This window comes from Athene cunicularia, assembly GCF_003259725.1.
Source record: "Athene cunicularia isolate RWA chromosome 2 unlocalized genomic scaffold, athCun1 chr2_part1, whole genome shotgun sequence".
NCBI lineage: Eukaryota > Metazoa > Chordata > Aves > Strigiformes > Strigidae > Athene > Athene cunicularia.
This window is the reverse complement of record NW_020799095.1, coordinates 97,200,980-97,218,804: the sequence shown is the minus strand read 5'-3', so window position 1 is coordinate 97,218,804 and position 17,825 is coordinate 97,200,980. Positions and strand designations below refer to the sequence as shown.

The window sequence follows — 17,825 nt, the reverse complement described above, 5'->3', positions numbered from 1 at the left end:
TGGCAAGTTTTCATAGTGCCAAATTGAAAACAACATCACAGCAGTATTTTTTCTGCCTCTTTCACGTTTACTTCCCTTCTAAAGTTGTCCTGGGCTGTAGCATAAAATAGGTCAGATTTGGTCTACTCTTAGCAAGTGAATTTCTGCACATAAAAATTATCCCTCTTCCACCACAGTGAAGTTGGTTGTTTAAATGCCCACTGAACAGAAAATATGAACTTCGTGTACCTGGGAAACAGATACCCAGATGCCATCCAGCGGCCTTAGAAGGAATCCAAGGAATTTCCAAAGTAATTTTTATTCATAGGAAAGTTATTTTAAGTAATTTTAGAGGATTTTTCCACCCTTTTTAGTGTTTTTTTATTTCATTTTGATCTCATGTCCACAACTGTGTCTAGGTCTGAGGGATTTTAAAGGAAGCTCTCCGAGTAAAGCTGCCGGTTTTTGAAATAAACTAACAGATTAAAACTCCTGGCACCTTCAGTGTCACAAATACAGTATTAAACATTATAAGGCTTTTTTAACTGGAGTTGATGTAGCTTGTTTTTTTTCCCCCCAGTTATCTGCCAATGCAATCACCATAAACTAATGAAAAATACTTACTGAAGTATTATGTGTTTCTCTCCTTTATACCCAATACTCATATGACAACAACAAAAAGAAAAAGGAATTATTGGCTTTAATTGTATTTAACTGTATTCCTCACGAATTAAGATTCTTCTATGTATTTGCAAGAGAGAAGAGCATATAAACAATACCACAGCTTTTACTGGCACAAATCAAGTGTGATCCTATCATTCCTGCTTGTCTCAAGTATAAACTACAGAGGTAATTTTAAAATGGTGTAACAAGATCTACAGCATTCCATCTCATATTTTCTTCATAGCTATTTTTTTCTTTGTACGCTACATTATTTTCAAAATTAAATACATTCCAAATCTATAGTTGGATAAAAGCTATAAGCAAGAATCGAGTGCATTACAAAACCAAAGTATTCAGATTCCAGAAGCTGCTTGTAAGGTAATTTTCTTGGTCACTTCTTGAATGCCTACTGGGGGACCAATCTAGAATAAAATGAAATCAGAAGATCAAAATTCTGGCCTTGGTTAGGCCTAGCAATAAAAGCCTTACTGATTTCGGTAGCGCCAAAATTCCATCTATAAGGATTACTTCCTTTGACCTAAATGTGCTTTGAATCAATCCCTAATAGCCTTTGAGAGGCAAATGGTTTCTTTCATTTGGGATTACTCATAGTATGCTCTATGGTGTGATCAGATGTTGTTGGATTTTTATATCCAATTACAAGGTGATTAAATAATTTGCAAATTCAAAACACCCCTCTACTTTTTTAATACATTTTAAAAAATATATTGTTAAGACTTAATTTTACATGGTTATAAACCACAATATTTTACTTTGACATTAACAACAGAGATGCCTTATTACTGCCTACTCTGGCCAAAATGTTCAAGAATCACTGGAAACATATTCCCCTCTAAGCAGAAAGAACTCCAAAGAGTCTTGTCTTCGAGCCTCAATGTGGACTTGCAATAGCTGTTAGTTGAGGTGTTTCTAGCACAGGTCTCTCGACAGGAATATCCAGCGGTCAGAACACTAAGGAGCAGTCAAAAGCCAAGATGTGAAATTAGGGACATCAAGGTTCAGGATACAGATGTAGCACAGAGACACTGTATCCTGTTTGCTCTCTTTATCAGGGGCACTGGATGCAGATGAACCGTAACACAGGCACTTCAGAAAACAAGTGGCTCTTTAGCCATGCTGATGCTATCAAAATTATCCTTGTATGATACTGCTTCAGTTTAAAAATTGCTTTCAGTTTGAGTAGGACTGGAGGAAAAGTGGAGGTGAAACTTGACCCCATACAACAAAGAAAACCCCACCTCTGAAGGATTCTCCTCCTTCAATGGATGCATCTCAACCAGGAAGGAAAGACAGCACCATTCCCTTATGCCTCTGACTGATTTGTGTCTTCCACCACCAGTATGAGGATAAAAGCTCTTATGTGCTGCTCTGAAGCTCAACTGACCCTTTAATGAGCTGATTCAGCTCATTAATCTGATAAGGAATGACTCTTTTTTTTTTTTCCATTTGGTATTTTCTGTGTTTGTTTCTTAGAACCTGAGGAAAGAAAACAGTAGGAGCATGTGTGTGTGGGTGGAACAGATCTGCCTCTTTCAGCAGCAAAATTTTTAGATCAGCCTGTAAAATTGTATTTTGCTTTTCAAAGGTCCTGTAGATCTTGACTTATAAAAGAAAAGAAAATCCTTCAGGGATTTATTAAAAAGAAAAATTATGCAAGTGTTGTTACTTCACAAGTTGGCTTTGGTTAAGAAAGCAGCTTTAGGAAACATGCCCTTTCCCTCACCCATACTGGTTACATTTTCCAATGTAACCAAGATCTGCACTGTGTTAATAAAATTGTTTAGGGAGCCATTTTGCAGGCCAGATCACTGAAGCCATCTTCATTAAAAATCATCTGCCCACCCTCAAGATTATTCTTCAGCCAGACCATTTAATTGCATTGGATGGCCTTTCATGCAACAGTAACAGCCAAGCAGGCAGTGAACATAAGCATCATGACCTACATGTGGAAATTTTTCACACTGGCTCTGTGGTGAAGCCTATGTGACAGACAAGAGCCAATCATACATCAAAAGTAAGAGAAGCTGCTAACAGGAGACAAAACACGAGCAAAAAGAACCTTAAATAATTCTCAGCCAGACAAGGCACAAGAAGGAGCTGAGGAACAACAAGCAGAGCTTTGACACTTCACAACATCCCTGAAACACCAGACAAGTTTTAAGACTCAATTACATATATGCAGGAATGGATGCACATATGCAATGTGTAACCTTCCAAGAAAAACTTGTTTTACTCCCAAATAAACTAGTTGTAATTAATAACAATTTCTATGAGACACCTGCATATGGTTACAGGCCAAAAGAAAAAAAAAAACCTCAGCTGTAGAACTGCTTTCCCTGAACACTACGGATAATTTCCTCAAGCATCTGACATTCACTACTGGCCGGGCACAGAAGCGATTTTGTAAGCCTAATTCACACAGTAATGAGCACAAAAGCAGAAAACCTTCTCAGACCGCTTACCTCTTTTGCACTTTTAATTTTGGCCAAGAAAGTGTACAGTTCCATTGTTTCAGCAAACAGAGCCCGACATACTGCTTGATAGTGGTTCGGCGCCTCTGATCGGGTTGGCAGGTGGGCAGCACACAGCTAGAGAGAAAAATAAATAGCAATATCAAAACAATGTCCCGTGCTTTAATTTATGTTACAGAGCATGCGGTAACATGAAAGCAAATGCAACAACAGAATATTTAGGACACAAAACTCCATGAGACATTTAAGTTTAGGCAGAAATTGGGATGTATTTTCTAAACCTTCTGCTACCATTTATTTTATGAGAAGAGTTCTGTAAGGACGCCAAGGGTACTGGTTGACCACATCCTGGAAAACTCTGAAAACCAAGACACTGCCTTTTCATTAAAAAACCAAAAAAAACCCACCAAAACCCGATTGTCATGGGGAAAAAAAGCAATCTTGCAGTATGAAATTTTGGGAAAACGTATTAATTCAAACCAGCTTTAAGAGCAAGTGTTGTTTGGCTTCCTATGAATGTGGAAGAGAACTGTATCTCTACTAATTTATGAAAGGATGGAAGGTGAAGCAAGGAAAAAAGTGAAGTGTTAGTGTCAAGCTGAAACTTTGATTTAGTTTATTTCAAGCAGTTACAAAGATGTTAAAAATCCGCAGGAGTCATGGAAGCATTAGGCTTATTGCTTCACCTCAGATATTCATTAACATTTCCAGACACAGGCACAGCTGATGTAAACACCAATAGATGTTTTTGTATATGCTAAACCTGCAAAACTCTGAAAGCCTACTGAAATCACTAATAATCATTCACAACTACTGTAAAGCAGTCAGTCTAGCACTGCTTTTAAAGTAAAACATGCAGCTCCTATTTCTGACGACAAGCGTTACTGAAACCACCCTTTATATTTCAAATCGAGAACCTGAATGGTGTGAGCAACATCCAGCTTCGTGAATATGAACATCCAGAATAGCTCAGCGCTGATGCTAATAGTTGTAATATCTTTTTCCCCTAAGTCAAACCGATCACCTGTAAGTATTTGTCATGGAAATCTTGGCTGGAAACAGACAGAACAAAATAACATCTACAATTTGTTCCTTAAACAGTTTTAAATCAAAAAAACCCCAAAGCTGAAACTAGGGCACCCATATCATATATCATACTGGTGCATATATTAAAATAAAACAAAATCTTAACCAAGGTCTTAAAATCTGTCTTGTTACTGTGGTTTTATAGTAGCTATTTATTATATAAATAGCTGCATTTATAGCTATAGAGCTAAAAACTAAGAACAAGCCAAAATGGCTACATTCAGATCTCCAGAACTAAAGCTTGAGACAAAAGCCTCTTCAGGAGAGCAACCCTTAATTAGCTGAGAGGCACATTTGCCTAAATCTCTCCTGTTATTACAGTGAACACTGTGGTTACAAGAGGCACAACGTATGTAAAGCTTGGGCTGCTTTTTCATACTGTTTTCAGTTTGACTTAAATCCATAGTGCCACTAAAAGGTGTGGTCCTGTGGCCTCCAGCTGTACGCGTCCACTGATGCCCTTATGCTGGCACCAGAGTTCATGCCCTAACTCAGAGAGGATTACTCACCCGGACAAAAATTAACAACGTGAAGGAAGTGGAGAAGACAACGACTCTTTGTCGCACAGACACACACATAGTAGTGCAGGCAAAAAGGAGCAAGGGGAACACACTGCCAGTGTGTGGAAAGGGAGAAAGGGCTGAAAAATTGCTTTTGGTTGCAGTCAGATTTAGATTGGTTCCATCTCACTGACAATTTGCTTTCTAAGGCCATAAACCCCTTGTTATCTTTTATTTCTTATGATTAGTATAACGTGACAAGAGTTCAGTGGTCAGATTTGGTCAACTTCTCTGATAAATTTTTACAAGCACAATTTGGAGTCCTGTAATATCCTATGCTGATTACTGTACCCATATATATATATATATCTATCTATATCTCCTTTCAGTAGTAAAAAAGAATATATGTAAGTCAAGCTTTTATGTGTGTGTCTGTGTTTTCTTCCTTTCCTATATCCCTTCCCTATATAGAGGAAATGCAAGGCAGAGATGTTCACAAAACGACCCTTGATTCCTCCCTTTCCAATTTTTGATGATGGCCCAAATTTTCTTATACAGTTCAAGTTTATTTCTAGACAATCACAAGGCCATACTTAACAGAAAAAAAAAACAAACAAACCTAACCCTTTTTTACTTTTTTCCTTTCTTTTTTCTTCCATTTTCCTCTCCCTCCCCCCCTTCTTTTTTCCTATTTTCTATTCTTTTTTTCCTTTTTAACAAATCATAACATCTCCTTTGCAGGTAAAGGGAGAAAAACTGAAACAGGTACACCTCTAATGTGTGCTACAGTGACAATTCACACCACGAAGAAGCTATTAAATACTTCCCTTGACTTAATGAAAAAGTCAGAACATTTAAAAGACCAAGTTCTAAGTATGGTTCATTTGTGTTCCTTTCTCTCAATAACTAATTATGTCTTTACCTGCCTCACTATGTTTTCAGTAAGCTATTTCTGGATATTAATTATAGTACAGATAAAAAAGGGTTCATTCTAAAATACACCACTTACAGGAATAACAGTAAGAATAATAACAGCAGTTTCAAAAAGCTTATAAAATGGTACAAGTTTTCATAGCTGAGAATAAAATTTATTTTACAGATTGCACACAGGTTTTTAAGAATGCTTTTTTCCTTTATTTAGAAGCATGTTAATTAGAAACGATTTGCATCAAATATTGAGAAAGTTAATGAAATGCAGCAGTGGCAAGTTCAAGCAGGGGATGGATATAATCTTGATTCTATTATTGAACACAAAGTAAAGCAAAAAAAAAAAATTAAACTGCTGCTGCTGAGCTTAGTTACAAAAGCAACCACATAAAAAGTTAACCATTTGGTTGGTAAACATTAGACTGCAGATATTAAAAGGTGGCCAGCAGCGCCTACTAACTTTCATGTTCTGAAAAAATCAATCTCTGAGTGATCTTGTATTATGTGAAGATGCATTACATACAAAATCCCTTGTGGTAATATTAAGTCAAGTGATTTAGCATAAATTTTTGGATTGGGGAAGGTAAGCCTGAACAAAAAGGAAAATGCAAATAGGACAGACTGATTTTTTTCCCCTTTGTTGTAATATATTGTACTTGCATGTTGTCTAGAGCGCTTGACAAGTTATAACTTCTAAATGAAAAGATACTGTAAAATACAGGCAGGCAAGGCAAATCAAGTATGAACTGTCACTTCTAGCCGGAGCCCAGCATATTTATCTACATCAAAAAAAAATTTAAAATCACATCTTTAATTTTATGACAGTAGTGTTTGAAAAGCTATGTTACTGTAACACAACACAAAAATCGCAGTCAGATGTTTTAATAATTGAGATATGAAAGGACAGCCACCTAATGAAATCCTCCCTCCTCTTACCATGTCATAGTAGTTGTGGTGCAAAAAGGATTAAGATCAGGTCTGCAATCTTTTCCAGCCGTTCCAGAGTTCATCAAGGAAAGGGAGCCTCTGTATGCTGCTTACTCTGACACTTGCCTTTTCATCCCTCATGATACAACTTAAAACTATCCTAAGGGGAATGAAAGCAAACAGTGCCCAGAGCTTAATACAAGGGCTGTTTGCTCTGTTTCCAACAAGTCTCAAAAAGTATGGTTGAAAACAGATTATGGGGTCTTTGCAAACTGGAGAGATATTAAAAATATTGTCAAAACCTGAAACATTAACTAGCTCAGTCTGTAAGTATTTCCATTTTCAATCACTGTGAAAAGCTGGGATTTTTTTAAAACTTTTTTTTCTCCTAACTGAGCCTACCCAAAACCCAGCTTGACCCAAAGCATTCAATTTGCTTAGATCACTAAGAAGATTAGAAACTGTTTCCATCCACATTCAGGGTTCACAGGAAAAAAAGGCATTATGTAAATACCATAGCCTTGCCAGCTCCTCTATCCAAATTCATCCTCAATTGACTAGGAAGTAGTGCACCAAGCCAAAACAGTGTTAACAGAAATCACAATTTAAGCACCCAAAGAGATTAAACACTATTTCTTGCATCTGTCTGAATAGATTCCATCAAGGGCTCCATAAAATTACAAAAAATATGATTGACTCAGCCACTAAAATTCAGGTAAGTTTTGCAAAACAATTTTGGCTAGATATATATTGGAAGCTTTATCAAAACACCTGGTCTGCTGGAATTAAGATTTCAAAAGACAAAAAGCATTTCCACTTGCAGCCATCATGGGCAGAGGGCCTGTATGAATGCACCACAGAAAAGAAAAGGATTTCTTTTTCCCATGGGCCACAAAGACAAGCTATTGATATTATGGAAAACATACTACCAGCCTGAAAATGCCAAGCTTGTTAAGTGTTTTGAAAGCCTTGGAGTATTAACATAGACTTAAAAGATTTATTTTTTCTTAAACAACAAGAAGAAATTACTTCAACCAACAGATGACTGAACATGCAACTGTACTAGATATCTGCCTCATCCTTTGCAGTATGGTATGGCAACAGGTTCAAAAAATTCAACTTGAGATACCATCCCATCAAGGTTATTTTCTGAAAGATTTTATCTCTGTGCAGATAAACTAGACCTTGATTTGGCTTTTTAAAAAAATATGTATCTTTTCATTCTTATGAATATGAACTTCAAGGAGACATCTGCCTTACCAGAAAAATCTTACCAAGACAATACCTGAGCATCTGTAAAACTCAAACAAGCATTTTGCTTCACTTTACTATCCAGAATAATGTTAAGGGATGATGTCCTTCCAGTACTTAAAGGGGGCCTAACAGGAAAGATGGGGAGGGATTTTTGCAAGGGCATGTAGTGATAGGACAAGGGGTAATGGCTTTAAACTGAAAGAGGGTAGATTTAGATTAGAGATAAGTAAGGCATTCTTTCCTGTGAGGGTGGTGAGGCACTGGAGCAGGTTTCCCAGAGAAGCTGTGGCTGCCCCCTCCCTGGCAGTGTTCAAGGCCAGGTTGGACGGGGCTTTGAGCAGCCTGGTCTGGTGGAAGGTGTCCCTGCCCCTGGCAGGGGTTTGGAACTAGGTGATCTTAAGGTCCCTTCCGTTCAGAGGAATAAGAAGTGTTTTAACACGAGCCTGTAAGATGTTTCTGCCTGCCAGGACCACCCCAGTGCATAGTACGCAGGATGTTGGCACAGTGCAAGTTTTGAGGTGGCTTTCATGTCACCTGGAGCCAGCTTGCCTGCTCCCTACCAGTTCACAGAGGCTCTCTCAAAATTTGCCCCTGGCTCCACCACTTATAACTGCAGTGGGCCAAGAACTAGATGATCCCTCTGATAAAGGACATTCAGGGAATACTAGTGAGGTAAGACTACAATAACACAAAAGGGATGGGAGCAGAGTTAGCTATGAATTCACAAAATAAATTCAAGAAAGTAGTCACAAAAAGTAACTCTTCGCACAAAGCTACCTGCAGAAGCTTTGTAACTTTTAAAATTGATATTCTAAATGATCATCTGCAAATGCCATGGAACGCCCAATTGCTTGACATGTAAGCTCCTAATTAATTTTACACACCTCAAGGAAAAAGTAGATTTTGTGGAAATTGAGGCAAATTGCTAGTTTGCTGGTGTCAAACACATCTACTTCATTATTTAAGTATTCTCCAGCAATCTGGTAGGGCTTTCTCCTCGTGCTGGTATTTCTTTTGATCATGTTTTTCATCACTTTGAGGTGGACAAGAGAAGAACTATGTAGTTCTCTGCTTACACAAGTTCAGAATTTAGCAGTTTAAGTGATCCTCCCTGTAAAATGGCTTCACAAATACATTATTTCTTTACTGATTTTCCTTTCTAATACAAAACCCCAAATGCAGCAGCAAAGCTATTACATTTAGCAGTAACAGGTACAATATGATGAAACAGTGGTCTTGGTTGGTTCCCTCTTTCAGGATCATAAAAGAAAGAAAAAAATGTAGCTGCTGAAATTAAAGCCAAAACTGCAAATGAGAATTAGATGATGCAAGGATTGAAAACAATGCTTTGCATAAGATCTTGATCCTTAAAAATGCCCAGTTTTCTGTATCATACAATCTTCTTCATCATCATTAACTACCCTCTGCTTTGCAAAGTCTGAGGATTAAAGGCCTTGAGCAAACTATTTATATATATGCTTAAATGTCAAACAGGAATGGACTAACAAATGTTTGCGAATGCTCTCCTGAGTTGAAACTTAAGTGAGTGTGGAAGTAAAGTTGAAAGACTCAGGTGAGTAGACTGTGTTTGGGAAATGCCACAGTGCCATTTCACATGCTGTAGTTGTTTTTAGAAATACAAATAAAACTTGAGCAATTCAACAATGCTCAGGATGAAACTGGTGCACAGCAAAGGACTCTCCTCCAATATTTTCTTCTAAACAGAATATCCATCCTGACATGGTTTCCTCCAGGTACTGTTTGTCTTGAGGTGCTTAGCACTGTGATACATTTTCTTTCCTAAAATCGTACATTTCGCAGCTGTTTGAAGAGTCTTAACTACTTTTCCACGCTATTAGACAGAATTTAAGCAGTGATGAAAATCCTGATAAAACTTCAACAGACAGCAGGTGCAAGACTAACACCTCACTAAACCCTTTCCCTTATAAACTTGAACCTTTTCCAATGACAAGAACAATTAAAGGTGAAGACAATTTGTATCGTACTACATTTACACGATACCATCTTTAGGGAAACAAGTCTTACAAATATTTAACACAATTATGAACATTTTTATAAGCATTTAAAACTTAAATGGGTGTTAAGAAATTGAAAGCAAACTACAGTATACATTACTGACTACATTTCAATTTTTAAGCCCAGTATGTATTTTTTCATGTTCAGTGAACCCTATTTTTATTCCTTTTTAGCTTTCTAAGTACAGAATTAAGACCTTGATGATCAAAATAGACTTAAAATGAAGGTCAACCTATGTTTTTGTGACAAAATGGTATTTCCACTAGACATTCTGACATGAATTTTTCAATGATGAATTTTATGTGCTAGTGCATACTGCTTGACAAAGCTGTGTTTGCTTTTCTAATTTCTTCTTGAAAACTGTTAGCTATTTTTACCCCTCAAATACATACTACCCTCCCGCATACAGCTGTTTCTGGAATATGTGTTAGGTGTATTGTTACACTGTCTTTACACAGTGGACTAACAACATCCTGCTTCTCAAAGAGGCTTGTTTCAAAAGAGCCAGTTAAGTGAAAACCAATTCTGCATTCTCTCTTAGTTTCAGAGAAACTGTGCTCTGTTGTTTCTTAGCAGAATAATGGAGGAATTAATATAAATATGCAGTAATCTGAATTGGCTAACTCTTGTTGACTATTCAGTGGAACATCAATGAGATTATTCATAAGCAAGGGCGAAACCCTACAATTTATTTATTTTTTTCATTCTTTAACATGAAATGTCAACCCCTGTAACATTTAGCAAAACCACTAGTTTGCCTGTCAGCAGCAACCATTTTCTAAAGCTCTCTGCTTCACAACAAGGCAACAGCTTTGTGTGCATTCAGCAGCTCTCATCTGTACTACTCACACATCCTCATTTCATGCAGGAGCAGCAGCGTGAAGGATGGGATGGAGGCATCTGGGTAAGAAAACTAGCTTCAGAAGTGGAGTAGAGGTGTAGATGAGGAAACATGATAAAATTGGATAATTAAAGGAGAAAGGGAGTGGCTGTACATATTCACAGGGCTACCTGTAGTCGTTTAGCTAAAAGGCCATTAAGATGTGGAACCACCCTTCACATTATTAAATCACTTAGAACCAAACAACCGATAGCAGAGCTGCACCCCAGTAATGTCATTTTGTATGGTTGTCTGCCATGCTTCTCAGGCCCTCCTTAGGGCTTGAGGGTGCTTTCTTACTGGAACTACTCTTCTGTCCAGCAGAAAAGAGAGGAGAGATGGTTTTGTACCAGGCATATGCAGTAGAGAATGAGAGATGGATAGATGCCCTTCTTTCCTCCCCTCTCCTCAAGCCTCCATAGAAGCATGTAAAAGCAGCCATTACAGTCAGGGTACTGCCTGAAAAAAAACCACAACAGAGCTTCTCTGGAAAAAAACATGAGAAAATAGTAAAATTTTCAAACAGAACAAAAGAGAAAACAATTTTATCAAAAGGTAACAGAAAATGGTGGGAAATGACTCTCAAATCAAAACCCAAATCTCACTGACACACATAAAAATGGGAGAATAACGCAGAAGAGAGGTTGTTTACCAATTTTTCAGTAATGCCCATCAATCTGACTACTAAACAGTTCAGATGTTTACATACTTACTAAATGAGAGACAATATATTAATGCAGGGCAGTTTTATTCATGAGACACTTAAAGTCAAATTAAAATATATCAACTAAAATAAAAACATGCACTCTCCTTGGCAGCAATTTACAGTTCACATATAGAGCTTTAAAACATACGTGTGTGGGAAGCTTGTTTGTTTTTATGTAAAGCACTGAAACTTCTCTCGGCAGGCATAATAATAATTTGCTTTCATGTTTTGTCCTGAAGCATGACTTTTTATTCCTATCCAAAAAACCAGATTTCTAGCTGCATAACCAAACAAACTGCATTACTAAGCATAACAACTTCACTTCCAATGAATAAATCCAGCAACTTATAACCAGTCTCATTTTGCTTTCATTAGATCTCAGTGTGTGGAAACCTATTCTGCTCCTTCACGTATGCCATACTCCTTATTTGTAGTACCTTTGTCAGGGAAATCAGGTCTTGAAACTGATTGCATGAAAAATGCCTACAGAAAAATTCTTTCTCTTTTTCTAGGCAAGTATACTTAACTTTTTTTTTTTTTCCAATTCATAGCCATTGAATCTACATTGCAATTGTCTTGTCAAGCATCAGTTACTTAAATGTTAATACTTAAAACATAATGCCACTTTAAGATAGGTGTGAACAAAATTATTTAACTCACAATTTATTAAATTAATTGATTAAAAAATAAAATACTGCAATTCTGATTCAAATACATATCCTTGCTTATTCAAGCAGAACAGATAAGTCAGAATAAATCAGAATTTAAAAGGTGATATTTTCTCCTGAATTCCCTCTATTTCTAAGATGCCCTTTTTTGTCCTTTTCCTCTACATGCACTTCATTCCTGGACATTGTCTCCAGTATGGTAATTACTAGAAATTGAATTATCTGGAGTCAAAGGCTTTGACATACACACTGTATACAGGTGGGATTAACCACCTGTAGGGGCTGCAGATGGTGTTTATACTGCCCTGACTGCTCAGAGACTAGACAGAAAGGCAGCATAAATTAATTGGTCTGCTCTTCTTGCCAACAGCAGCAACAGGAGTAAAACCACCACTCTGTCAAGTATTCAAGGCCACTTCATATATCCCAAACTGCACCAAGGCTACACCACGGGGACTGTAGTCTTGCCGTAGGTGCTCCATCACAGTAGTTGCCTCTCAGTAGATGCTGCATGGATTCTCTCATCCTTGTGACAGTAGGAATTACCAATACCATTCTGCCAACAGAGATCTGAGGCCAATGCAAAGCCCACTGAGCTGTTCAGAAATCTTTTCTGATAAAGAAAACTTTAAAATTCTGCATCAAAGCCACACCTGATCAAGTCACATTGGATGCTACAGCAAATTTTTTCATCATGTCATCCCTGCTTTGTTGCTCCATTTGCGCTCCTATCTGCTAAAAAGATTTCAGTCTCCATATGAAAATTTAGAACAGACAACTGTAGTGAATTACTATGCATCTCATACTAATTGGAGGTTTTCATGAAATCTTAGGTCCTAAATCACTTTCCTAGTTCTCCAGTCAACTGCTGCATGGAGTGCTCTGTTTTCAAACACAGCTCTTAAAATAATTAAACTATTTCGTGCCAAGTATTCTAAGGACCGGCACCATATATATAACGATTTACCTGTTCTCAGTTACATATCATGAAAGATGTATCTCTGCAAGTCAGGCAGGAACTCCCAGCTTAGTTCTTCAACTTCAAAGCTACCTTTAAAACCCCTGGCACTTGCAGAGGCATCTACTACATGTGCATTGAAATAGATGCTTTTTCATTATATGTTTACCAATGCCTTCCAAAACAGAAATATAAAAGGAATTAAATCTCTGGAAGGTAATTAAAACTGTAGTGACCTCAGTCCATAGAGAGTAAGGTTATCAAAGGGGTGATCGTGGTAAAGCACTCTCCTGCATATAGTCAAAAGACCAATTGTTACTCTTGGGTAACTCTTTTCTGTACTGACAATTTTCAGGATAAAGCCACTTCTGAGGGCCAAAACTCAGGGCAGTTATTCTTAAAATAAACAAGACTTAAGAGCAAAGTACAGGTAACTAGAAATGTAAAAATATAAATCTATTTCAAGCACTGCTGCCTTCAGCAAGATGAAAGACGGTTTAACAACAACTTGATACAGAAGAACTTGTTAGCGATGGATAAAGGGACAAATCTAAGACACTAGCAAAGTGCCTCAACTGGAGTTTGTTGACAGCTCTGAATTTAGGATGTACCATCACATCTACAAAGAGTCTGGTGTAAAACCGATGAGTGTTAAAGCTTACAGCTTGTTCTGCCAGCAAAGATAGCTGAAAACATCACTCACTTGTCAAAAAGCCCCAAACTAAGTGTTTCTAAAGGACTTCTTGCCAGTATCCTTAAATCTACATCAGGGTCTCGTAAGAAAGATGACTTCAAATGGAAGCTGGGGGAGGCGAGGAAGGCAAGGGGGGCTCAGTTCCCTCAAACTCTGCATGACACCAGCAGGGAGCTGCCAAGAAACCACTCTGCTTGCAGCATCTTCATTAAAAGGCCTAGATAGCTGCCAAATTAACCTCAAAGAGAGGTTATCTTTATCTGTCAGAGTGGTGAAGAAAATTATTAATCATTTTATTGTGGTAGGCATGTAAGATAACAGAGGTTAGTAGGGGGGTAGCCTAGTTATCTTGCCGGTTATCTCACCTCAGCAGTTCATTGCTGTGCACCCAGGCAGAAGTAATACCCAGTGGGAGACTACAAACCTCTTGAGTTTCATCTGGACGCTACAGAGACACCAGTCCTGTTTTACCTGCCCATTTGACCCTAGAGCCAGCCAAGGACATAGGGTGCCATGCATCCCCTGGCCACCAGGAGAGCACCTTGAAGGAGTGGGCACATCCCCTTGCCTTCTTCAGCCACTCGTGACAAAAAGCAGGCCCAGGTAGGAAAGACAAACCAACCCACAGTGTTCAGAGGTACAGTTTTTGAACTATTTTGCAGTTTGGTTTTTTTTAAAGGTTTCCTGTAAGGGCAGATTTCAGCACTTCTGCTGAAGGTGACACTATGAGGCCAAGTGCCTCTGGCATCTAGACTCTTCACTGGAAAGTCCCAGCAAAGTGCCTTGGCTCCAAATGCAGTAAGCACCATTTCCAGGGCAAGAAATTGCAATAAACACCCCTCCTTTGCTCACTAACACATTCAAATGTGAAAAGGACTGACATCACCCTTTTAAAACGAGCACAGTGGTTATTTTCAAAGTAAAGCAGACCACGTGTTGACCTCCAATTACACTGCCTAGAATGAAAAAACAGGACAACTCTTTAAGACACCAAATGACATCACTTTAATTAATGGAACCTGTCTATCAACATAATTCACTTAAACACCTGTCACATTCAAAGCTGCTTTAAAATTACATCAAAAGGATTTACACAAACTGTCCCCAGCTTTCTTGATCAAGCTAAGGTACAGCAATCCCTTCACTTTCTGTACAGGTTTATAAGAAATTAATCACTAACACAAAGGCAAAATTAAATTACTGAATATTTTAATTTTCAAATGTGTGTGTTGCCTGGAAAATGTATTTTGGTTTTGGGTTTTTTTACCTCTGAGCCATTAAAAATATTTCTACTGTGACACAATTCCTCTGTCCAGACATGAAAAGACTTAATAAATCATTCTGACTAATACTCTTCTGAACTTCATTTTTTTGTTTGTTAAGATTACATGCTACCACAGAAGTCAAAGTTTTTTAAAAAACAAACCCTATAGCTCATTTTCTTTCCACAATGCCATCATGTTCTCAAACATCACCATAATCTTTCCATTTTAAAAAGTGGCTTGAGGACAGAAGTATTTTACATCTACCTGTCCAAGTGTGTATGACTGTATAAAATACATATATGGGGGCTTGTTACACACAGTATGATATAGTGGACTGATCAACATGAATTGATTAGAAGAGACCAGTTCATAAAAAGGTTTGGCTTCATGAGAATGTGCTCATCGAAAGAAAGTGTTGGTCTTAGTGCTCACATCAAGAAATCTTGGCATGCTGAAAGAAAAACAAATACAATTGCTCATTAGGACCTTCTTGTCCCTACTCCAAGCTTGTTTTGTCCTAAGATAAAGCAAGGCAAAAAACCACAGAACTCTCTTTTGGCTTAAATCACCCAAAGTGTCTTGTTCTTCCTTGCCATCATGAACTCAATAACAATAAAACAAATGCCTGTTTTTTTCTAGTGTTTAAAATCAAGTTTCCAGCCTCTTTCTCAGAAATGCAAATACATAAATAACACTAAAACAAAGGGGTTTGTCTTCTCTTCAGGGCAAAGGCAAAAAACCTCTTCTGTTTTTCATCCAACCAGACTTCAAAAAAAAAAAAAAAAAGTCTTCCTAGAGCCTTCTTCACAGGCTTTACACAAAACGAACTCAGTAAGGTATGAAGCACTGCCCCCGCGTGTAGCTGGCTTCCTTTAGCACAATCCCTTAGCTCCCTACCCCTGCCAAACCCTCAGATAAATCTTCTTTGTATGATTTAGTTTGGGCCTCCAAACAACAAGTAAGTAGCAATGGTCCTGCCAGCTCGCTTTGCCTCCCCACACAAACCCCCCAAATTCCTGTTCCTGCTGTCTTCCTGTAGCATCCAGGCTAGCCTACACCTTCCTTTCAACAAATGCTCTGTCAAACTTAGTAGATTCAAGGAGTTTATCTCTTGGGACCATTTTGTTCAATTGCACAAGTTAGTGCGAGTTAGTAGGAAGGCTACTAGATTAAAACATATACATAGTTGTGGAGAACTTTGAATAAGGCTCATCTGCACAGATGCACAAGCTTTGGGACAGTATGGCACAAGAGATGCAGTAAGGCAAAGCTAAAACTGCCCAAGAAATGCACTGAAGCCATCACCCAGAATAATACTGCTTTTCCCATTGTGTTATTTTCATTTAAAATATTTACAAATCAATCATTTAAAAATACACAGAGGGCCATGCATCCTGCAGACAACAGTCTTTTGAAAGCTTACCTCTTAAGACTGCTTCAGTTACAATACTTATAAGGATGTTGCAACTACATGTTTTAAACAGAAAAACTACTGTAAAAATCCTTTTACTAAGAAATGCAAAACATTCCCTGTCTTCAGACCAATCTTTGGGATAAATATGATATTCTGACTTTTAGATTCAGGTCTTCAGGTGACAGAGCAATCTAATGTACACTGTGTATTTCTTTGTATCAAATGGCTTTATCTCACTCAAATATTTTTCTAAAACACAGCATGCAACAGTGCACTAAGCAAAAGAGAGTAGAAAATAGCATTATGAGAACACAGCAATCAAGAGCATGTTAAAAAAATCACATAGCTAAAATAAAGAGATTATTATTCTGGAAAATTAGTGGTACTTTTAAGTCAATTCAAAAAACTTTCCTCCAAATGTTTCATTTCTTTTAATACTGTTACAGGCATTGAAATAAATGCACCTAAAGAAACTTTGCCTCAAGCCCAAGGTTCACTCTTGAATAATTCAAAAGCAAGAAGATCACAGTGGCTTAATTAAAGGGCCCTCACTCCATTTCTATACTTTTCCCATGTTGCTCTTACAGTACAATATGCCTCTATAAGGAATTAAGTGATTTTGAAGCATCCGTGCTACTTTCACTTTCTTTGGCGATGCAACGGTATCATCCTTAAAGTGACTGTGAAGTAGCAATACTGACAACTGAAATACCCATGGTTTTTTACACAACTGCTATCATCAAGAAAAACCTGAATTCAGACCATGCTCAAATTTAGTCATTTGTGTCTTGCCAAGAACTAGAAAAGGCAAAGCTTCCACGGCCATTTTTCTTGACCTGTCTCCTGAACAGGGTGGTGGATTGTGAGGCTCTAACACCTCACAGAAGTTAGAGACTCAAAAACTTATTTGGGACAAACACTTGAAGATTCTGCTGTTGGACCTTTCGTTTCAGCCTGGAAGGGCTAATGTATTTTCCCCCAGCTAATTCAGTTGGCCTACCTAAGAAGTTCTCTCCCACACCATAAATCTTGCTTTTCTCATGCCCGTAGAGCATTACAGCTACAAGAAGACCTATACTGCTTATTTCAAACAAGAGCTGTATATGCACAACTTAAAATGCAGAAACAAGTTAATCTACTGTTTTGAATATGGTCTGTAAGAGCAGCTACTGGGAACCTTCAACACATAATGCTATATACGAGAGAAAATGGTACAGCAATTTTGCATGTCACCGTTAACTTGTCTACTAAAACATACATCACACATAATGTAAATAACACAACAGTATTGCTAAGGTATATGGGATATTCCCTACTGGGATGTTGGCATTACATGGAAATCTTTCAAAGAACTCTTGTGACTTACAAACCCAAT

The 17,825-nt window shown here is 37.8% G+C and overlaps 1 protein-coding gene across 6 annotated transcripts in view; it reads right to left on the bottom strand.

The window, feature by feature from the left end:
• Positions 1-17,825, bottom strand: part of SPIRE1 (spire type actin nucleation factor 1) — a 117,828-nt gene that overhangs the window by 48,552 nt on the left and 51,451 nt on the right. For all 6 annotated transcript variants that reach the window (XM_026843483.1, XM_026843477.1, XM_026843481.1 and 3 more), the window contains exon 3: positions 3,126-3,251. In XM_026843483.1, coding sequence (XP_026699284.1) covers positions 3,126-3,251 — 126 coding nt within the window. The remainder of the gene's footprint in view (positions 1-3,125; positions 3,252-17,825) is intronic.